Genomic DNA, 25266 nt, shown 5'->3' on the forward strand with positions numbered 1-25266 from the left:
GTAAGGAAAAAAAATCACATTGAACTGATCTTAAGTGATTGAATCATAATAATGGAAAATAAGAAAAATATTTCACAGCCTCAACTTCCGGTATCATCTTTTTGTGTAATATGCATAATGCATTGAAAAATTCAGTAATTTTTCTGTTTTGTTTTCTTCAATTTTCTTTTTTTTGTGCAGTAAAGAAGAAAGGTAGTTAATAGTAGCGTCCTTAAAATGGCAAGCTGGAAGCAGGAATGTGCCCTTGCAGTGGGCTGGGCCTAAAGTGGAGGAGACCAAAGACCCATCCCACCACCAAAATAGACACACAAATGGCACACAGTACAGACAGAAATACAATCAAGGACGTAACACCTCCTCCCATAAGAGTGCACTTCAGGTTCACATCTTTCACTAAAATGGCACTACATTTTCAGAGCCTTTCTTATGCTGAATATTTATGTATATAAAAACTGTTTATGTAAAAAAAAAGTGTTGAGCCCTCACAGCGGGGTGAATGGTTGACGACTTGGCGGCATAAGATAAGCCAAAGCTAACGGGAGTACCACTCCTCTCCGCTTCACTGTACCACAGGTTTGCTCTTCTCAGTAAAGCACCTGCTGAGAAACCTGAAAGAGCGCTGGTTATAGGAGACTCTATCTTAAGGCATGTGAAATTAGTTAGGCCTTTAGGGGCTCCAGCAGCTTTAGTTAGGTATATACTAGGAGTCAGGGTGCCGGACATAGCAGGTAATCTTAGGATCTTATGCAAGCACAGGTAGTGCAGCCCTTCTGGCTATGTCCTTCAGCTGGCCAGCACTGCATCCTGGGAGCAAAAGGAGAGATGAGGGGAGGAAGAAGGGAGAGAGAAGGTGTGAGCAGGAGAGACAGCAAGAGGGAGGGAGAGAGAGGAGAGAGAGAAAAACACTGGTTTTCTGGTCCCCAGTCCTCAGCTTCTCAGCCAGCTGGGAAGTGACCCCCCTTTCAGGCAGATGGCAGCCACACCCCCACCTCCCTACCAGATGGCAGTGGGTCCTCCGTCCCCTGGAGGGCAGCAACCACTCCTCCCCTTTCAGGCAGGTTCCTCCGCCTCCTGGTAGATGGCAGCGACTCCTCCGACTTCCCTGGCAACTGCTCCAGCACCACTGCCTCACTTTCCCTTGGTCCCATGAAATACATATTTGGAAAAGTACATCCAACCAATCCCAAAGCATGAGGCGGGAGCAAGGCACGTAAGCATGGTGATCTTCCAATGGCAAGATGGATGCAGGAACGTGAAACTTTTCAATGGGCTGGGCCTGAAAGATAATGAGACAAAAGACACCCATCCCACCACCAATATAGACACATGAATGGCACACAGTACAGACAAAAGAATTTGCATTTTGGAATAGTCCCAATCAGAGCCAAAGTCTAAAGCCCATTGAAAACCTGTGGAATGACTTGAAGAGGGCTCAGCACAGGAGATGTCTTTGCAATTTGATAGATCTGTGGCATTTTTCAAGGTAGAGTGGAATCAAGATATGCTAAGTTGGTAGATTCTTACCCAAAAAGACTGAGTGTGCTGCATTACAAGCAAAAGGTGCTTTAACAAAGTATTAGTTAAAGAGTGTGCACACTTGTGCAAACAGGTTATTGTAAGGTATTTTTGCCTTTTCCTTGTTTCCTTAAAACGTTTCTATTTGGGGTTATTTTTACCTGAATTTTGTTGGTTGCTATTACATTATAGGTAGCAAAAGATCTGGCATGATTTATCTTGGTTATTATTATTTTTAGATCACAAAAGCCTGCAATTTTCACAGTGGTGTGTAGAGGCATTGGAAGGCATTTTACACGGGGGGAATTTCACACACAATAGTCTCTAAATTATATACAGAATGGTGCAAAAAAATAAATTGAGTGAGTGACAGTTCTGTGGATGTAAACACCTTGTTGATAAGCGAGGTCAGAGGAAAATGTCCAGATTGTTTTGAGGTTCCAGGTAGGATGTAGTAACTCTACTATATATATATATATATATATATATATATATATATATATATATATATATATATATATATATATATATATATATATATATATATATATATACATGGGCACTGGACAGTTGAAGATTAGGAAAAAAAAATCACCTGGTCTTTTTCCAGTCTTCATCTGTCCAGTTTCAGTAAGTAAGTCAGGCCACTACATGGCCACTACATGACCAAAAGGATGTGGATGCCTTACCATGACCCCTTGTGACTAGGTGGGCTTTTCCCAAAATTTTGCCACAAAGTTGGAGGTGAATGACTGTCTAGAATATATTTGTATGCTGTAGCATTATGATTTCTGTTCACTGGAACTAATAGGCTTAGCCCAATCTAGTTCCAGCGTGAAAAGGCCCCTGTGCACAAAGGGAGTTCCATGAAGACATGGTTTTCTGAGGTTGGTTTGAACATGGCTAGCACAGAGCTTTGATCATAACCCCACTGAACACCTTTGGAATGCTCACTGCAAGCCTCCTTGCCTGACATGATTGCACAATTCCACTAATGCTCTTGTTGCTGAACAGGCACAAATCCCCAAGAAGTATTCCAAAATCTAGTGGAAAGACTTCCTAGAGGAGTGGATCCTGTTATAGCAGCAAGTGTCCACACCAGTCTTGGGTACATGCTGTAACGTAAAGATGCCTTCAGAAACAATTCAACTACATTTCTACATTAAAAATATTTTACAGAGCAGTAAACACTAATAAATTAAACAGAGTTAATATTGTGATAACCCTTTTTAAAATACACCAGTAATCTCAGGTACACTTGATGCAATTTTATAAGGAAATTGGCTGGTAAGTTTTACTACAGTTCTTCTGGTTATTCTTGCTGTCACACTTGCTTTTATTTTTTACAGGCAAAACACAACACCCTTTATTATGTTTTTTATCTGAAAAGTGGTGTATTTTAACCTGTTGCTTCCTTTACTGACAAACATTTTTCTGTAACAACAGAAATGCTCTTTTGACACAGTGAAACAGAACATTTCGGACAAAAATTCTTCATCAGCTGTGTAAGCAGAGTGCTTCTGAGGCTGTAATGAAACCAGTGGATATTCTAAATGTAAATTTATAAAAAAGTAAAAGAATAGGATGTGCTAGATCAAGTGATATTTTATAAGCTGCTGAATTATGAGCGTGGAATCAAAGCACACTGGTGCAGCCACAAGGGGTAATGGCACCAGTGTGCTTTGATTCCATGCTTGTCGGCATGCCTTCTGCCACTACCTCCATTAAAGCACACCTATAACTGTAGGTTCACCCCAGGAGCAATGGCTAACACTAAAAAGATAATAATGAAATTAGCTTCTTCCAGACCTAACATATCTGGTGCTTGGATTTCAGACAGTGCTGTTAAGCTGTTTAATAGTTTGCATAACTGAAAATATTTTTTGCTCGCAGATTCCTTTTTCTTGCTAATGTTATAAGTTCTCAATTTTTACCATGCTACAAAATGCTTCTTGCAGTTACAGTAAATTGTTCTGTAACATACTGTATGTACCCATTATATAAGGGAGACTCTTTATCAAAAATTACTTGATTTCTACACATTTCCACTATATATTTCACTTAAAGCTGGCATTCTACCATTTAACTCCATTGTCATTTGCAAATCTAATGTGTTTTCTACTTCATCAAAATAGTCTACATACTATATGGAGGGCAACACTGGCCACCGAGTCTTTCAGACACAGTTTGGAAAGATAGCTGTGAATATCTGTTATGGCCGCCACCACCCACTTAACTGGCTCATGTACAGCATGCATGGAGCTGAGATTATCTTCAACCCCTCAGCTACAGTGGGAGCTCTCAGGTAAGAGTATATGCACTTTTTTCTTCTTACCCCCCAAAAAATATTGCTAATATTGCTAACACAGATCTTTGTGGCTTTGTGTTTCAGTGAACCTATGTGGTCAATTGAAGCTAGAAATGCTGCCATTGCCAACCACTGCTTTACTTGTGCCATCAACAGAGTGGGCATGGTATGTAGATTTTAAGAAAAAGAGAAGAAACGTAGACATATCCAGAAATATTCCCAAATCATGTCTGTGATTTATGGGATGATTAACAGTAATAAAACAATCACAGTCAATAGAAATTAAATCACTTTACTGAAAGTAAACATTTTGTTTAAAGGAATGTAATGCAATGAAAGTGGAAGTTGAGATAAATAAGCCATTTTCAATACTGAATTACTTAAATACTGTCAGATTGTATGGGGATTGTTGCTATACTGCTATTTTTGGGTCTCTCTAGAGATGTTAAGACAGTCTGTCTGGGCTACTCAGAGACATTCACAGACTTGTCCTGAATCCACAAATGTTTCCTGAAGCCTTTTTGCCCTTGACTATTTGAATACTTTCCGATCCCAATGTATGTACTGTGAATATACAAGGTCTACACACCCTTATTAAAATTGCAGGATTTTGTGATATAAAAAAATTAAACAAAGATAAATCTTGTCATGTCAGATCTCTCCATTTTTAATATGATGTAGCAGCCAACAAAATTCAGGGGAGAAACAAATAGTTTTGAGGGAAAAAAGAAACAATTGCAATAATCTGGTTGCCCAAGTATACACATCCCTTAACTAATAATTTGTTAAAGCATCTTTTGTTTGTAATACAGCACTCAATAAGGGCATCTCCTGTGCACAGCCCACTTCAGGTCACCCCACAGATTTTTTGTTGAATTCAGGTCTGGCTAGGTCTGGCCACTCCTTTGTTGATTTGGATGTATGCTTTTGGCCATTGTTGTGCTGAAAGTTCCTCTTCATCTTCAACTTTCTATCAGTTACCTGAAGGTTTTACACTAAAAATGACTGGTAGTTGTAGCTATTTATTTATGATCCTTCCATCTTGATAAAAGGCCCTGTTCTGGCTGAAGAAAAGCAGCCCTAAAGCATGATGCTGCCACCACTACGCTTCATTGTGAGTATGGTGTTCTTTTGGTGATGTGCATTTTTCCACCAAACATACTATTTGGAATTATGGAATCATTATACCTTTTGGAATTAGTTTCATTAGACCATAACATATATTGCCACATGGTTTGGGGTGATTTAGTTGGGCTTAGATGTTTTTGGATGTTTTCTGTCTAGCCACCCTACCCCATAGCCCAGACATGTGAAGAATACAACAGATTGTTGTCACATGCAGAGCGTAATCAGTACTTGTCAGATATTCCTGCAGCTCATTTAATGTTGCCGGTGGTCTCTTGGCAGCCTCCCTAGTAAGTGTTTGTCTTGTCTTTTTGTAAATTTTGGAGGGACTTCCTGTTCTTGGTAATGTCACTGGTGCTCCATTTTCTCCACTTGTTGATGATGGGCTTCACAGTGTTCCGTGGTACATATAATCTGCATCCCCAATTATAAAAGGGTGTGCACACTCATGCAACAAGGTTATTGACATTTTTTTTTATTTTTCCCTAAAATGTTTCTGATGTTTTTCACTTAATTTTTATACATTGTAATTTCACATTGAGGGTGGGAAAAGGTCTGACATGATTTATGTTCGTTTTGTTTTCTTTCCTTTTATCCATTACAAAAGCTTCTCCACTGTATGGTGGAGAACCAAATTAGAGGTCTTCAATTCTGCTTCCCAATCACATATATTTTGCTTTGTTTCTACATTATTGTTTGACAGAACACATATTTCTCAGCATTATACACACACACACACACACACACATGTATATATATATATATATATATATATATATATATATATATATATATATATATATATATATATATAATATGGATTTAGTGGTTTGGGGGCCCTAGGCAAATTGTAGGAATGGGGCCCTCATTTCAGTTTTTTGACATAAATATTTACATTTTCAAATAATGCGTTATTTAGCATTAATAGCAATACTCGGGGTGGACTGGGACCAGAAAGTGGACCTGGACTTTCTGGCCCAGAGCGGACCACCACACCCGGCTCACAACATGCCCCATCATAACACACCAACTCATTGATGGTTAGACCAATTTTTAACACCACTTATTAACATAAAAATATAACACAATACAGAAACATAAATGCTATTTAAACATATTTATTTAAAGTAACACTGAACAGTCATATTTGTAAAATAGGCAAACAGAAACAGAAGAACAGTGTGACAAAGAATGTAAAGCAATCAAGACAGCATGTTAGCTAGTCAGGGGGCATCATCTGGGTGCAGTGTAGGAGAGCTGCACCACTCAGTTGTACAACTCCTGAATCAGTACAGAATCTTTATATTTTAACACTAACATCAATCCACATCTAATCATTTTAACTGCTTGGGTTCTGCCCGTCAGGAAGTCCAGGATTCAGTTACACATGAGACTGATAAGTCCCAGATCCTTCAGCTTGACTATTAGTTTGTTAGGGATGATGGTATTGAAAGTGGAGCTATAATCAAAAAACACATAGGTGTCTCTCTCCCCCAGGAGTGCATGGCCATTGCAATGGTGTCATCAGTGGATCTATTAGGGCAGTAAACAAACTGTAATGGGTCAAAGGTGTCTGGTAGAGAGGAGCAGATATAAGATTTGATGTGATGCTCAAAGCATTTTATGATCATTGATGTCAGTGCTACAGGGCAGTAATCATTCAGGCAGGAGACAGCAGTTTTCTTGGGGAAATTGAAGATGGTGATCTGCTTGAAGCATGTGGGGATCACAGTCAGACTCAAAGAGATATTAAAGATGTTCATGAAAACATCTGCTAGCTGGTAAGCACAGGCCCTCAGGACATGTCCATGGAGGCCATCAGGTCCTGGTGCCTTCCGAGCATTGACTCTCTTGAAGGTCCTACTCACTTTGGATGTGGTTAGAGCCAGAGGGCAGGTGTCATGGTCAGCAGGTATTTCACAACAAGGAATGTATTACCTGCCACAAAGTGAGCAGAGAATGTGTTAACTTGTCTGGCAAGGAGGCAGAAATAGGCACATAGGCTGTTTTTTTCTGCCTTTGTAGTCTGTTATAGAGCGCAGACCACTCCATATGTGTTTTGGGTCACAGCCATGATAGACTGACCACTCTTTTGGCAGATCTAATAGCCTTTTGAAGGTCATATCTTGACTTCTTGTAGTCAGTCAGGTCCCCAGAGTTGAAGGTTGCAGTTCGTGCTCTCAGCGTGGCACGCACATCTCCATTGACCCATGGTTTCTTGTTGGGAAATAACTTTACGTTGACTGTGGGGACAACATCCTCTGTGCATTTGTTGATGTATCTTATCGCAGAGTCTGTGTATTCATTTATGTTGTCTCCTGCTGCATCGTGAAACATATGCCAGTCTGTGGATTCAAAGCAGTCCTGCATTCTGGAGTCACTCCATTTGTGAGTTGCTCTAGAAGTTTATCCTGTTTGAGGCATTGTCTGTAGGCAGGTAACAGCAATATGCTAATGTGGTCACCTTTGCTGCAGGTAGGGTGGGGGAAGGGTTTGTAATTTTCCTTTAGTGTTGAATAGCAGTGATCTAAGCTCTGGTTTCCTCGTGTGGGAAAATTGATGCACTGGTAGTATTTGGGAAGAACTTTCCTCATGTTCGCCCTATTAAAGTCCCCAACAAGACAGCCTCGGGGAATGTAATTTCTAGTCCATTAATGGTGTTGTACAGTTTGTCCAATACTTTAATTTTGTCCGCGTGAGGCAGAATTTAAACTACTTTAAGGATGACTGAGCTAAATTCCCAAGGGAGGAAGAAAGGGTGCACTTTAATCATAAGCAGTTCAAGTTCCGGGGAGCAGTGTGATGCTAAGACAGTAACACCCACTGTCACGATTGTTGGTAGAAATGGATGCAAATGCAGAAATGAAGTGAAATGTGTAATAATGTACCAAACAAAACACAAAACAAGACTTACATGAAACAAGGGCAAGCATAAAGTTATACAGATAGACAGACCAAACAATGCAAGAAAGTGACTATATACAGTATCTCACAAAAGTGAGGACTCCCCTCACATTTTTGTAAATATTTCATTATATCTTTTAATGTGACAACACTGAAGAAATGACACTTTGCTACAATGTAAAGTAGTGAGTGTACAGCTTGTGTAACAGTGTAAATTTGCTGTCCCCTCAAAATAACTCAACACACAGCCATTAATGTCTAGACCGCTGACAACAAAATTGAGTACACCCCAAGTGGAAATGTCCAAACTGGGCCCAAAGTGTCAATATTTTTTGTGGCCACCATTATTTTCCAGCACTGCCTTAACCCTCTAGGGAATGGAGTTCACCAGAGCTTCACAGGTTGCCACTGGAGTCCTCTTCCACTCCCCCATGACGACATCACGGAGCTGGTGGATGTTAGAGACCTTGTGCTCCTCCACCTTCTGTTTGAGGATGCCCCACAGATGCTCAATAGTGTTTAGGACTGGAGACATGCTTGGCCAGTCCATTACCTTCACCCTCAACTTCTTTAGCAAGGCAGTGGTTGTCTTGGAGGTGTGTTTGGGGTCCTTATCATGCTGGAATACTGCATACTGATCATGCTCTGCTTCAGTATGTCACAGTGCATGTTGGCATTCATGGTTCCCTCAATGAACTGTAGCTCCCCAGTGCCAGCAGCACTCATGCAGCCCCAGACCATGACACTCCCACCACCATGCTTGACTGTAGGCAAGACACACTTGTCTTTGTACTCCTCACCACGCTTGACACCATCTGAACCAAATAAGTTTATCTTGGTCTCATCAGTCCACAGGACATGGTTCCACGAATCCATGTCCTTAGTCTGCTTGTCTTCAGCAAACTGTTTGCGGGCTTTCTTGTGCATCATCTTTAGAAGAGGCTTCCTTCTGGGACGACAGCCATGCAGACCAATTTGATGCAGTGTGCGGCGTATGGTCTGAGCACCGACAGGCTGACCCCCCCACCCCTTCAACCTCTGCAGCAATGCTGGCAGCACTCATACTTCTATTTCCCAAAGACAACCTCTGGATATGACGCTGAGCACGTGCACTCAACTTCTTTGGTCGACCATGGCGAGGCCTGTTCTGAGTGGAACCTGTCCTGTTAAACCGCTGTATGGTCTTGGCCTCCATGCTGCAGCTCAGTGTCAGGGTCTTGGCAATCTTGTTATAGCCTAGGCCATCTTTATGTAGAGCAACAATTCTTTTTTTCAGATCCTCAGAGAGTTCTTTGCCATGAGGTGCCATGTTGAACTTCCAGTGACCAGTATGAGGGAGTGTGAGAGCGATGACACCAAATTTAACACACCTACTCCCCATTCACACCTGAGACCTTGTAACACTAACAAGTCACATGACACCAGGCAGGGAAAATGACTAATTGGGCCCAATTAGGACATTTTCACTTAGGGGTGTACTCACTTTTGTTGCCAGTGGTTTAGACATTAATGGCTGTGTGTTGAGTTATTTTGAGGGGACAGCAAATTTACACTGTTACACAAGCTGTACGCTCACTACTTTACATTGTAGCAAAGTGTCATTTCTTCAGTATTGTCAGATAAAAAGATATAATCAAATATTTACAAAAATGTGAGGGGTGTACTCACTTTTGTGAGATACTGTATACACCAGAGCTAATGAGCCAAAATGTGAAACAGGTGAAATAAGACATGTGACTAGATGCAGTGGCTGATGGGAATCGTAGTGGATGATGGGAATCGTAGTCTCTAGCCTGTCGTAATTTCTAGCCCTTCTATTACTTGACACCCATGCCCCAACGAGTGTTTATCATAAAGCAAACACCCACACCTCTGCTCTTACCGGAGTTTAGTTTGTCTTTAGTCTTTACTGTCTTGACGAAAAATGGAGAATCCTGCTGGTGTGATGTCTGCGTCGGGCACTGCTGTGTGTAACCCCGTCTCACAGTAATCTACAACCCCAACTCCACAAAAGTTGGGACAGTATGGTAAATGTCAATAAAAACAAAGAGGAGTGATTTGTATATGTACTTTGATTTGTATTTAAACAAAAACGTATAAAGACAAGGTATTTGATGTTTTACCTAATCAACTACATAGTCTTTTGAAGGTGAATGTCTTTGAAATTGATGCATGCAACACCTTCCAAAAAAGCTGGGTCGGGGCAATTTAGGACGAATAGCGATGTGACAAGTTAAACATTTAAGAGGCAATCGTCTAATCATGGTATATAAGGAGTTTCCAAAAAAGGCCTAGTCCTTCAAGAGCAAGGATGGGTCAAGTCTCGCTAATCTGCCAACAGATGCATCAGCGAATAATCCAACACATTGATAACAACATTCCCCAAAGACAAATCAGTAGGATTTTTGGCATTTCACCTTCTACATTGCACAATACAATTAAAAGATTCAAGGTATCTGGTCAAATCTCAGTGCGTAAAGAGCAAGGTCAAAAACCACTTCTGAATGCACATGATCTCTGATTCCTCAGATGTCACTGTCTTAAAAACCATCATGAGTTTGTAATGGATATCCTGACATGGGCTCGGGAATACTTTGGTAAACCTTTGTCAACACCATTTGCTGCTGCATCCACAGATGCAAGTTAAGGCTTTACTATGCAAAGCAGAAAACATACATCAACACTGTCCAGGAGCACCGCTGACTTCTCTGGGCTCGGTCTCATCTGAGATGCACAGTAGCACAGTGGAATCGTGTTTTGTGGTCTGACGAGTCAACATTTCAAATAGTTTTTGGACAAAACAGCCATCGTGTTCTCCGGGCCAAAGAGGAAAAGGACCATCCACGTTGTTATCAGCGTCAGGTCCAAAAGCCACCTTCTGTCATGGTATGGGGGTGTGTCAGTGCCCATGGCATGGGTAACTTGCACATCTGTGAGGGCACCATTAATGCAGAAAGATATGTACACATTTTGGAGCAACATATGCTGCCATCCAGAGCAGGACAACACCAAACCACATTCTGTCCAGATTACAAGCGCATGTTTGCGTAAGCAGAGTGCAGGTGCTAAAAAGGCCTGTCTACAGTCCTGACCTGTATCCGATTGAGAATGTGTGGCGCATTATGAAGTGCAAAATAAGGCAACGAAGTCCCCGTACAGTTGCAAAGCTGAAGAAATGCGTAATGGATGAATGGGGGAAAATTCCGCCTGCTAAACTTAACCAACTGGTGTCTTCAGTGCCCAAATGCTTAATAAGTGTTATTAAAAGAAAAGGTGATGTTACTCAGTGGTAAACAGTCGACTGTCACAACTTTTTTTGGAGTGTGTTGCAGTCATCACATTTGAAATTCAAAAATAAATAAAATTCACAAAGTAAAACATCAAGTAATGTGTTAATAATGTGTTTTCAATATAGTACCGGGTGAATTGAATTTTCAAATGAATTTTTTTTTTTTTTAAATTCATAAGTTCATTTTCCATACTGTCCCAACTTTTTTGGAATTGGGGTTGTAGCACACAGCAGTTTCATATGTACTGTTGGAATATGATTCTTGCATTAAGTTTGTCAAGTGTTTTTATCCAGAGACTGAATGTTGGCTAACAAGATACTGGGGAAAGTATGGTTGAAGCATCTTTTCCGGGATCTGCAAAGTATACCAGCATGTTTGCCTTTTCTCATTTTCTCCATTTTCAGTTGAATTTGTGGAAACAACTTGAAGCATTTTGTTTGATTTGTTCATTGCAAACAGTTGAAAGTCTGTAAATTTTGACAATAAACCTGATTTTCAATGGGGTTGAATAATTTTGATTGCAACTGTAAGTTCCAAGAAAAGAATTAGTGTGGCATGAAGGTATTTATAACCAATACTACATCTCATTCAATTGATAATTTGTGAAATACCTTTAATTTTGTTGAAGGTATTTGCATGTGTGTTAACACACGAGAGTATATGCATTTTAGATTTTACACAGTTATCTGGTGTTCACAGAACTTCTGTTATACCTGGAAGTTGTGTTAAGGCTGGTGCTCCTAGCTTTCTGAAATGAAAGCACCAGTGCTACTGGACAAATACTAATTTTGAGCCCTGCATTAAAATAATTTAGCATCTGAAAAATTGTTTATGAATCAGTATTCAATGCTTTATTAAAGAAATTATTGAAGTATCCAAAAAAATGTCACCTTTAGGATTGTTTCAATTTGTTTGTATTTGTTTAAAAATAAATTAGTAACATTTTACACAGCACTGTTTAATATTATTTTATTTGTGGCATTATATGTTGGACCTAATGTGGCCAAGAGTCACCAGATGCACCAAATGTGGGACAAACACTAAGTTTGTGTGGGACAATGTGGGACATATTTCCCACTCACAAAGGCCTACCATTTTGATGCCCATCTAAATGAATAAGAAACATGTGCACTCTGCCTGTTTATATTTATTTATATTTGTATTTATATTTATATTTATATATGTCTCATGTATCAAACAATGCAACAAAGAGAAACATTGCTGCATAAAAAACAGCAGTGATGCAACTCATGTTTTCCATCTATTTCAGTTTATAACATACTGAAATAGTATCGTAGAAACATGAGGGAAAAAAAACTAAAACCTTAGTGTAACACTTTCCCAGATTCAGGTAGGGAACAAGGAATCTGGAGGCAGGCTTGGAACAACTCAAAAGGTGCTATATTCTTTACCTTTCAGCTGTTTTATTTTACAGACACACACACACAAAGCTCTGTGCTGGTTGGCTCTCTCTGTCTTTCGAGGCACCCGTCTCTACTGTTTTTATTCTTGCTTTGGCTCACTGCAACACAGAGCATTCATTAGTATAATTTCCTGCAGATGTGCAATCCTTACCACTCACCTTCTCCATCTCTGCTCTCCATTCACAAACCGGCACTCCAGCACGCCACATTCAAATTTGTATTAACTCTTTATTTCCAATAAAAATATGGGACATCATCTGAAGTTGCGAGCTGTGGGACAAAGGACTAAAATGCTGTGCATTACAACACACAGGGGGATGTCTGGTCACCTTAATGTGGCCCAGGGTCATAATAAAAGTTGATCAACAGTTGATTCCCAGTCAACCCCTGGCTGAGGTGAATATGATATTGATTTAACAATGTTGATGATAGAAATATCAGAAGATCTGAACAATGGATCACTCTGTTATATAATAAAGAATTGCACAAAAGAAAAAAGTATCTAATGTTTGGTAGGGAATGGACAAATTTTAGCATTTAACATTTTAAATAACTGTCCAAACATCATAATATATAGACAAATTTAATATATAAAAATAATATACTAATTATATTATTTGTGTTTCCACCCAGGAGTATTTCAAGAATGAATTCACATCTGGAGATGGGAAGAAAGGTATTTGTTCCATAGTTCTAAAGACAGAAATTATCTGGTGTCAAGTTTAACTGATACTAGCTGAACAAGTAAATTATGTGCTTTGTCTGTCTGTGTGCTTCCTGTCCAAAGCTCATGTCTATCTGTTTAGATACAAAAAAAGATTGTTCTGTTTACTTTTTTAACTCATAAAGCTATTGCATCAACTCCTTCAGTAATCGTGTAGTAGTAGTGTAATATGACCATAGCAAAGAGGTTCCAAAACGTGGGGTTGCTTGATTTACAAATGGGGTCACAAGAGAAACTCACAATCACCTCTTTTGTTTCATTAAATTATTTCATATTTCAGTTAATATTTAAATTTAATATTAGAAATATCGAAGACGGATTTTGTGTATTTTAATATTTTGAAATGTTGCTGGGGGTCACATTTAGACAAACCACATTTTAATTAATAGGGTACATGTTATTGTACTCTTTTCACTATCCTGACACACTGCACTAACAGAATCATGGGGGTGGGGTGGGGGGGAGTACACACTCCTTCAGTTCTGTTTTTTATTTATCTGGGCCTAAATGACAGTTGTGTGGCCCTATTTAAACATTGATTTAGGCATTTTTTCCCCACCAAAAAGTAAACCAGCATTCAGAAAACAGATGGTGTCATGATATCCCCTTCTGGCAGTGCGCTCGGAGACATGAGAGGGTGCGCGCATGTATGAGCTATGTGCATGAGTGCTCAGCAAGCGCATGCTCTTCGATTGTTGACAACTGTGACATTGTTTACTGTGGACACGTGCATTTGTTTTGTTTCTGTTCTGTCTCCTCCCTGTTTTGTCACTGGTTGTGGTCTAAGGGTGTGTCTTCAGTGTTTTCAGCTGTCAGCACTCAACGCTGATTATATCCGCTTATATACCGCGCACCTCCCAGTACACGGCGCGGAGTATTAGATATAGTTAATATAGTTAGATAATGTTATGTTCCTTGATAGATTTAGTTAGGTTAAACTTTAGATTAGTTCATTTAATCCACGCTGGTTTTTCCGCTCCCAGTTCATAGTACGAGTTCATGTTTCTTGTTTTGTGTTTTGACCCTGTTTTCTGTGACTGTGACTTTGATTCCTGCTTTGCCCCATTTATGCCTGTTTGCCGATCGCCCGACCCTTTGCCTGTCTTGACTATGTTTTTGGATTACAATTTGGATTTGTCTGCCTGCCTTAAAATAAATATGTATTTACCTGCACCTGCTTCCGTACTCTACTCCCTTACGTCTCGCAACGTGACAGGTGGGAACAAATAATTACACCCTTCCTACTTCCACAGTCATTACTATGAGTGTAAGTGAGTTACTAATGAAATGCACAAGATTAGTTAGTTATCAAGAAGTGTGACTAGCTCTATAAAAGCAGAACCTTTGACAATTTGGTATCCTGAAGAACTCAGGTGTATGTCTTCATCATGCCAAGAATAAAGGACATCAGACTTGACTTAACAGCCTTGATTGTTGCTGCTCATCAATCTGGCAACGATTATAAGGCCATCTCCAAAGAATTTAAAATTCACCATTCACACAGTGAGTGTACAGTTTTCGAGATAGTTGCCAGTATTCCCAAGAGTGGCAGCAAATTCAGTCCAATGACAGACTGTTTAATGCTCAGAGATAGAAAGAAAAGCCCAAGCACTTCATGATGTGACCTACAGACCCCTTAAATGTTTATGTTCATGCACAAAAAAAAAAAAAAAAAAACTGAACAAATATGGCTTTCATGGAAGGGTGGCTATGAAAAAGCCCCTTCTCTCCAAAAAGAACATGACAGAATGACTTAGGTTTGCAAAATTGCATCTGAACACACCGCAATAGTTCTGAAACAATATCCTTTGGTTTGATGAGATCAAGGTGGAAATGTTTGGTCATCATGCACAGTGAAAACCAAACACATCACATACAACTCAAAAACCTCATACCAGCAACAGGACTTGGGAAACATGCAGTCATTGAGACAATGATGAACTCCACTTTATACCAGAATATTCTTGAGACAAATGTGAGGCCATCTGTCCAGAAGCTTATGCTGGGCTAAAATTTGGTCATGCAACAGGATATTGATCCCAAGCACACCAGCAAATTGACATTTGAATGGCTGAAGAAGAAAAAAATCAAGGTGTTGGAATGGCCAAGTTACAGTCTAGACTCAACCCTAATGAGATGCTGTGCATAAACAAATGCCCTCAAATATCAATGAACTGAAGCGATGTTGTAAAGAAGAGTGGGCCACAATTTCTCCAAAATGATGTTTGAGACTCCAGAAAATGTTTGCTTCATGTTATTGTTGCTAAAGGTGGTTCTACATGGTACTGAAATACAGGGTGCACTTATTTTTTCCCACCTGGTTTCTGAATGTTGGTTTACTTTTTGGGAAAAATTACTACAAATTGAAATCTGTTGTTTTTTTTTTGTTGTCACTTGAGGTTGTTTGTTTGTTTATAGAAGTTGGTGAGGACAACACAACTGTTATTTAGGCCCTGATAAATAAAACATAAAATTGGAGGAGCGTGTACTTCCTTTCTCCCATGACCGTAGTACTGCAGTAAAAATTTCCCCATCCATCTACCTCCACTAAACAGTGTTGTGTCTCAAGTCATACTTCATTCAAGTATACTTATGCACTATTCTAGACTGTTAATGAGAACAAACACTAACCAGGTTTAATATTACAATTAGTGTTTGAATTTTAAAAACCTCTCATGTCACCTTCAAACCTACCAAAAGGTCTGTTCTGCATACCAGTCTTCTGGATTTTCTAGATTAGTAGTAAATACTTTAGAACATTAGGTCAGTGTTTTTGATTTGGCCATGGCAACAATCATGATGACAGCAGAAAGTTTTATGAAAGACAGAGCTTGACAGTGTGATATATCTCTGTGTATATAATCTATGAACATTTTACAGTTCGAATTGGAACCCTGACATACAGGAATTATTTGTTTCTGACATGCCATATAGGGAGAGTCTCTTTTAAATCTTCAATTTTGTGAATGTTGTGTGAACAATGATGCTTGCATTGCTGCTGCTTCTGCAGGCACATGCAAAGTCATTCAACAAGTATAACTAGATCCCTTTGCTTTCCATTGAGTAGTTTCACAGGACCTTGGCATGGATCATTTTCCTATAACACAAAAACTCATCCCACTAGACTTACTCATCTAGCTTATATCAGCTGTTTAACAAATGATAATGTTCATAAAGCCCTTGTTCACGACTCAGAGATCAAAGATTTTAAAAACATTTTGCTATTTGAAAGATATAAACCAATGTTCCTTTGATTTGCTCACCTTTCTAATTGTGTAATTGCTTACTTCCTCATTTAGCGCCACAGAGTTATTACTGCATGCAGTTGTCAAAAACAGGAAAGAGAAGACAGTTAACGACAGGGTTACCGGATTGGGCTAGTTAAAAACACTCAGTGGCTGCCAAAGTTCAGATTTTTTAGCAAATAATCAGAATTAAATCTAATAAACTTCTGCAAAAACATCTATATGTCATGTGCAGACAGTCTGTCTATGTGAAATCTTCAATTCAATTAAATTTTAATTATATAGTGATTTTAACAATGGACATTGTCAGAAAGCAGCTTTACAGAAATCTGGATATAAAACTGAAATTAAATTTCAGTGTCTCAGTATCAATTTGCATTATCATATCCTTATCAATTAATTTAACAGTAGGCAAGCCAAACCTCTCGAATTATACAAAACAATCATAACTTTGCTTATTGCTAACATTAACTAGGTTCAGAGATGGATAGAGTAGCCAGACATTTTACTCAAGTACAAGTAAAAAATAATTACTCAAGTAACAGTAACAATGTTAATAATTACTTGAGTAAGAGTAATAAAGTATCCAATCTGAAAACTACTCAAGTAGCAAGTTACTGGTTATGTCAGATCTGATTAAAATGAAGGTAAAATCTTGTATCTCAGATTACATGGAGAAGTCACACCTCTCCTTGAAAGTCTGTCTGTTCTGTTTATATGATATAAAACCTGGGTTCAAGATGAACCAGCATATCTCAGTCTTGTGATGAGTACAATAACATAGAACCTGTCATTTTCAAAACGAAATCTCACACACACCCCAAAAAAACAAACATTTTCCCAACAGTTGACTATCTTTATTTTCACAACATGTTAACAACAGACTTGTCAGCATCTGCATTTAACTCATGTTCCTATACAGTATACTTCTTGTATATATTATGCATATATTATGTCTAATGTTAGCTAAGTCAAACATACACTGATAGATTTTATTTCACATTGATGAACTCAAAAATTCTCCAATTATTTTGTGCTGAAAGCAAGGCCACATCTTTCAAGCTTGAAAACTTAGAGACTAATTTGTGATGGAGGGGTAGGGCTTCCAGGGAGGTCAGTTATTATTGGAATTTTCAAAAGACATTGCAAAGCTGTCAATCGTTTCAGATCCATACATCGATTGGCTCTGCTGCTGGGGCAAACAAGGAAACCTGCTCTTTTTGTGTATTTTTAACTGCTAACTCATAGTGATGTAAATATGGGGAGTTTCTATGCAAAATTCATAAAGCTAAGCAATAGCTAGCAATAGCTAAGTAGTGAAATTTCTGGCCATATGCTAGTGTGTTGCACTGATACAGTAATACATTTCTGCATATGACGTGGGGCGCACGGTGGCTTAGTGGTTAGCACGTTCGCCTCCAGGGTCGGGGGTTCGATTCCAACCATGGCCCTGTGTGTGCGGAGTTTGCATGTTCTCCCCGTGCTGCGGGGGTTTCCTCCGGTTACTCCGGTTTCCTCCCCCAGTCCAAAGACATGCATGGTAGGCTGATTGGCATGTCCAAAGTGTCCGTAGTGTATGAATGGGTGTGTGAATGTGTATGTGATTGTGCCCTGCGATGGATTGGCACCCTGTCCAGGGTGTACCCCGCCTCGTGCCCCATGCTCCCTGGGATAGGCTCCAGGTTTCCCCCTGAAAAGGATTAAGCAGTATGGAAGATGGATGGATGGTTGGAAAACAATACCAACAGTACCATACTAGTATACGGTCGATGTGATTGTGTAAAAACAGCTTTGTGTGAAATTATTTTAATTAACAGGCCAGCACAGTGGTGCAGTAGGTAGCATGTTCTCCCTGTGTCTGTTCTTTTGGGAGATGGGAAGAAACCACAGAACCTGGAAGAAACCAATGCAGACAGAGGGTGAACAAACAAAACTGTTTTTTACACAATTACATCCACCGTATGCATGCCCATTTCCACCATCATGGCAATAATTTAGAAGTTCCAGTCAACTGGAAATGAATCAACATGGAATTGGACATGTGTCTATTTTGTCTCAATGCACTGTGAAAAGGATGGTTCGAGTGGCCAATAAATCTTAGATGTGTCTTGGGGTCCGAAAGTGTCCAAAATTACAAAGTCACTTACATCACTACAAAGTTGTTTGTAAGGTTTCAAGAAAAACTCTCATCCAAAAACAAACTTCAGTTTGCCAGACACTACTGGAACTTCAAATGGGATCGGGTTCTATGGTCAGATGAAGCCACAATAGAGCTTTTTGGCAATAAACACCAGACATGGTTTTGGCACACACAAAGAGGTAGCCATATGGAAAAGTACCTCATGCCCACAGTTAAATATGGTGGTGGCTCTTTAATGTTTTGGGTCTGTTTTTCTGCCAGAGGACCTGCGCATTTTGTTAGGATACATGGCACCATGGACTCTATCAAATATCAACAGATATTAAATGAAAACTGCCTCTGCCAGAAAGCTTAAAAGCAACCCGACTATGAAGCCTTGTAGGCCTTAACACGCAATAGTTGCCCTCTTCTTCTAAAATATGTTGTTAGAAACACATTAAATATTTTAATTATTTTAAAAATCCTTAATGTTTAATACATATTTTAACCTACGGAGGCTGCCATTACATTGCATGCGTAAGTCGATGACGTAAAATGGTTGTGCTTGAGCACTAGCTACTATTAGCTACTAGCCCCCGCAGCAGGAAAAGAATGCCACTCTGTGTTACTTTTGGCTGTAGTTTTCTAGTTCTTGTGTGCTGTGATACACGGGATATCTGTAAATATATTCAAACCCATAAACATATTGTTAGTGCATTTTTCTGTATATTCTCATAACGTAAAGCGCCTGTAAAATTAGCCTAAAACACCTAGCCAAGGCATACTCAAGGTAAAATTGAAGCTGTTCTTGAACCATAGAGTACATGCATGGTTTTGGTCTCTTTTGAAAGGTGGAATAAATATGTTTACATAATTGGATTCTTTGGACCTTTGCCAGTGTAACAAGTGTTTTTGTTGGGATGTTATGGATCAGTGGACTACTATGAGGCTTCATATTAGGTGAGTTGCCTCCGTTTCGTGTTTGTTTGTATGTCGGTGGTCTGACAGAGACATTGATTGTAGCTGCTTTTGTTTATTGTATCTTGAAACAATTTTTTTTTCAATCGAATCACAAGAATCTTAGTTTTCCAAAGGTATATTGCTGTGTACATAGCATAGATTTGCTCATATGGTGACGGCACGCCAGTGTCGTCAAGTATACGACGGTGATGGTTGATACTCTCTAAAATTATTGATATTAGAATATGTTTTTATCATAAAACGATAGTTTAAGCCATATGCTTACCTTGAACAACTGCTAAAAGAAGGTGGACCTCTTTGCAACACTCTCACTCTCGGTTGGCATAGACATGGAATTGCTGCACAGACACCTTCTGGGCATCAATTTTGCACCACTCTCACATCCTCACCTCTCAGAGCATCTTCATTTTTATGTACATTTTGAGTAATGTCTTCTATGTTAGCCTCCTCGCGTATATTACGCTCGGGTTCAAATTGAAAAGGTTGAACAGTTTATATCGCTGTAGGGTCACTGGAGAATCAAGACCATTGCAACAATTTGACATTACTACCCAGAATGCATTGCGATGTAAACAGCAGTAGCAGTTTACGAGTGAAACTGTTTTTATTTATTTATTATTTAAATTGACATCTAGAGTGTTTTTGTAAATCAAATTTATATAGCGGATGTCAGCGTTAATCTAATAAGCCATACAAGTCTTCATAGTCAGGGTTCCCTTTAAAATGGGCCATGGTTGGATCTTCCAGCAGGACAATGATCCAAAACATACAACACAAGAATGGTTTACTGACCACAAAATCAAGGTCCTGCCATGGCCATCCCAGTCCCCTGACTTGAAACCCATAGAAAACCTGTGGGGTGAACTGAAGAGGAGAGTCCACCAGTGTGGACCTCGAAATTTGAAGAATGTGGAGAGATTCTGTATGGAGGAATGGTCTCAGTTCCCTTGCCATGTATTTTCCAACTTCATCAGGCATTATAGGAGAAGACTCAGAGCTGTTATCTTGGCAAAGGGAGGTAACAAAGTACTGACTAAAAGGGTGTCAATAATTGTTGTACACCTATATTTAACACATTATAATATATATATATATATATATATATATATATATATATATATATATATATATATATATATATATATATATATATATTTATAAACCTGTGTTTTGTTTGCAGTTGGTGGATATCATTGAGCAGAGTATTTTTGTGAATTTCTTGAACAACAGATCAAAAGGTTAAACAAAAGACAAATTTTAACAGTCTTCTTTGCTCATATTTACCAAGGATGCCAATATTAGTGGAGAGCACTGTAATATTGGGCATCAAAAAAAAAACAAAAAAAAACAAACATTCTATACTGTGTTTCCTGGGACAAAGTGGGACTGGTTTCCTGAAAAAAAAAAACCTGCCTTATTTATAATTTCATTGGATATTTCATTGTATCTGGAAAATAAATAATATTAAATACTACACCCATATTAACACCAGACAGCTTAAAATAGTAAACTACAATGGTTTTGACTCAGTTGCCTATTTATAGCTTTAACAACTGCAGGAGCCTACAGAACATACCATGTGACTAGGGCTTCAACTAATGATTATTTTGATAATTGATTTATCTGTCAATTTATTCTATTAATCGATCAGTTATAATTTTTTTAATGTATTAAAACCAAAATTTTTAAAATCTATTTATTTGTCGCACTTTAATAAACAATACTACAGAATTCTTACTTAACTAGGCTTAATTAAATACCAGTTCACTAACTACAATAAATTACAGATATTGATTAGATAATCGGTCACAGCATGAGAATATTATCAAGTGCCCACGTCAAACAAATTTGACACTCAAACTAACACAAGGTGACTTTTATACATCTTTTACTGCTCATCACTTTTTATCACTTACCACACTTTTTGCAACTGTGTGTCTTATCTGTATTTCAAGCCCTCATTTGTTCAAATACCGAACAGGCAAATTAAGAATAACGGCAAAATAAATCTCTGCTAGTTGTTTTGCTCACTGAAATTCTCATGTGCACATGGGGCAAATCATTTTCGGTGTGGAACTGACTCAAATGTTTTTGGGTGTCAATGCCCAAAATGAGCGAATCGACTCTTAAGGATTGATTCTGATGTGAACCAGAAGCAGGATGGAGACTTGATGACTTGACACACAAGACATTAAAATATACTCTACAATCGACCTACTGGGTCAGAAAAATAGTTAAACTTCTTACAAGCAAACTGATTTAAATAGCTTCACTGCTTGCTGCCCAACGCTGCATGACATGAGTTGTGTTAAAACGTTTGTCTCGTAGACTAATCATTCATTAGTAATATATGACCATAAATGTGCAGTACAGCCAGAAAACTGGATAGGGTCGGAAAAATCAGTACAGTTAGTATGGATGGTTTCAATCAAATGTGTTTTTATGAAGTGACATAGCACACGCCATAGCATGCTTCATAACAGTTCAACTTATCAATAATGAAGTTCGTGCCAACTACTTTTATTGTTGATTTTTATTGATTAGTTGTTGCAGCCGTACATCTGACTCAACAACATTAGTAAATACTGTATCAGCTCTGCCACACACAGTGTTTGCTCTTTCCATCATATTAATCATCCATTAATACTAAAATATAACATCCATTTAACAGTGGTGAGCAACTTACGAACCCATAAGCATTAATAAACAGGCCTTACATGTAATATTTTGCTTGGGCTGTATCAATTGGATTTGAAAGTACAGTAATATAACTATTAATATACATAATAAATGTATAAGATATATACATATGGCTAACCAATTTACAATAGTAATAGCAAATGTACATCTCATCCTGTGTGGAGCATGACTGACACACGCACATACACACAGCACTGTACAATCCAAACAGTCTCACTCATGATTACATCTGCATGACCAGGTTAAGTTCGCTTTTTAAAATGTAAGTGTAACAACCTCCCCTGTCTAGGGTAGAGAAGAAGGAACAGTCTTAAAATAAAAATTAAGGAATTTAGATAAATTAAACAAATTTCAACAATTTCAGAGCTCCGTCCCAGCACTAATTAACAAACACAACTTTGCAAATCAACAATAAAGATTTATTTAGGAAACAGGAAAACTGTAACCTAAAAAAAACTAGAGCTTTACACGGAAGCAATAATTAACTCCAAGGAGAGAGCAATGCCAAAATAACAGCAAAAAAAAAAGTGTGCTTGTTTTTTTTTTTTTATTATCTAAGCTATATCCAAAAGAGAGATGCAAAGAAAGGACACTAAATCTAACTCCCTCTCTAACTCAGTATAAACAGGAGAAAAGGATGCATAAAATAAATGGCACCCATCTCCCTTCAGCTTCCTTATATTAAGATATAAATCATTTAATAAAGCAAAGAACACAAGAAAATTACCACTCACCCTGCACTCAGGACTTAAACAAAATGTATCCTTTTACAAACTGTACAACAGATCCCTCCCCTGCCTAATCTCACACACAACTAATATACCTTACACGGTACACAACACATGGGGAGGCAAATGAGCAAGTGTCTGGAAGAGGAGAAAGGGACCCCCCAGCAAGAGAGACAGCAGGGAAAACTCCAACCTCTCGTCCCTGCAGTACGCCAAACTGGCCGGCTTTTGTATCAGAGCTCCATGGCCGCAAGAGTGAGTCAGAAGAGGGAGACACTCAAGAGCGCTGATTAACATCAGGTGTCGCTACTCATCCTAGGAGAGCAAAAATAAAGTAATACATATACACACATTTACAAGCCAATACGTATACACACATTCACAAGATTACATAATGGGACGTAACAGTAAGATGATGTTAAATAACAGTATCATGATGTTATAGCTACCTAGCCAAGCAGAATTGGACTCTGAGCATTAGCTAGCTAGCTCACTACCACGGATGTCCCACTGTTTTGAAAGTGTACTCTTAATCTTAATGTTTGGACTACTGAGCTAAGTATGCTATGTTAACATTATAGAAACACTATTCTTCACAAATCTGAACTTTATCAACAGTGGCTAGGTTAACAAGATAAACTAGTTAGCATCACTATATTAGTCAATACTAGCTAGCTTGCTTAGCTAGCTAGAAACAGACTAGTTTATTGCTTAGAGAGCTACAGTTTAATAAATCATATACTACCTCATAGATTTTAAATCACAGCTAGCCGGTCTCAAGCCCGGATAAATGGGGAGAGAGAAGATACTGGGCAGCAGTGGCATCACTTGGCCAAAACATCTGGCAAACCAACCTTGTTGGACTGCGCTGAGGAAGGAAATGACGACCCACCCAGCAAAAAAATCCAATGTATAGACGACCAAAATGATTTCAAGATTTGGCGCCAGAAGATGAGGCCCCCAGGTTGGAAGGTGCTCAAAATGCTACCAAATTTGGAGAAAAAGAAGAACCTGTAACACTAGCTGGAAAAGAAGGACTGGGGGATCGAAATGAAGCAGGCAACAAACTGATAGAATTCTGCCAAGAAAACTCACTGTGCATCATGAACACATGGTTCAAGCAGCCCAAAAGAAGACTTTACATGTGGACCTCACCAAATGGGCAGCACTGAAACCAAATCGATTACATACTTTGTAGCAGATGATGGAAAAGCTCAGTACTGTCAGCAAAGACACGTCCAGGAGCAGACTGTGGCACAGATCATGAACTACTACTAGCAAAGCTGAAGATCTAGCTGAAGAGAAACAAGAATATATGACCTGGATAATATACCAAATGCATATTCCATCGCCATTGGAAATCGTTTTAATGCTCTCAACTTGGACGAAAGACAGCCTGACGAACTCTGGGGAGAAATACGCGATATAGTACTCCAAGAAGCCAAGAACATTATTCCACAAGCAAGGGGTAAAAAGAAGGTGAATTGGCTCTCCAATGAAGCGCTGTCAATAGCCAATTACAGAAGAAAGGCGAAGGCTATTGGAGACAGAAATACATTGGCCAGACTACATGCCGAATTCCAGCGCAAAGCGAGGAAGGATAAAGAAAAATATCTACAGCATGAATGTCAAGAGATCGAGGATAATAATCAGAGGTGCAGAACAAGAGACTTCTTTAAGAAGATCAAGGAGATAAAAGGAAATTTCTGCCCACGGATTGGAACATTGATGGACAAACAAGGAAAGAATCTCATGGATGGGGAACATATTAAAAGAAGATGGAAAGAATATACAGAAGATTTGTACAAGTGAGAAGAAAACATGACAGAGAGATTTGAAGATGAAAACTGTGAGTTGGAGCCTGATATTATGGAAAGTGAAATTAGTTGGGCATTGAAAGTCATGGCAAAATGAAAAGCAGCTGGAACTGATGGAATACCAATTGAACTACTAGGAACAACAGAGGATGACACTGTCAAAGTATTGACAGCTGTTTGTCAGCAGATCTCGAATAAGAGGCAATGGCCAAAAGATTGGAAGAGATCCATATTTGTACCTATCGTAAAGAAGGGGGATGCAAAGGACTGCTCAAACGACCACACAATAGCCTTAATATCACATGCCAGCAAGATTATGCTGAAGATCATACAAAGAATACAACTGTACATGGAAAGAGAACTGCCGGATGAGCAAGCTGGCTTTA

At 38.9% G+C, this 25266-nt stretch overlaps 1 protein-coding gene across 1 annotated transcript in view; it reads left to right on the forward strand.

Moving 5' to 3' along the window:
* Positions 1-25266, forward strand: part of upb1 (ureidopropionase, beta) — a 114243-nt gene that overhangs the window by 75766 nt on the left and 13211 nt on the right. The window contains exons 6-8 of the mRNA XM_053624864.1: positions 3651-3820; positions 3908-3989; positions 13200-13242. Of these exons, the coding sequence (XP_053480839.1) occupies positions 3651-3820; positions 3908-3989; positions 13200-13242 (295 nt within the window). The remainder of the gene's footprint in view (positions 1-3650; positions 3821-3907; positions 3990-13199; positions 13243-25266) is intronic.

The sequence above is a fragment of the Ictalurus furcatus genome, chromosome 5 (assembly GCF_023375685.1).
Source record: "Ictalurus furcatus strain D&B chromosome 5, Billie_1.0, whole genome shotgun sequence".
NCBI lineage: Eukaryota > Metazoa > Chordata > Actinopteri > Siluriformes > Ictaluridae > Ictalurus > Ictalurus furcatus.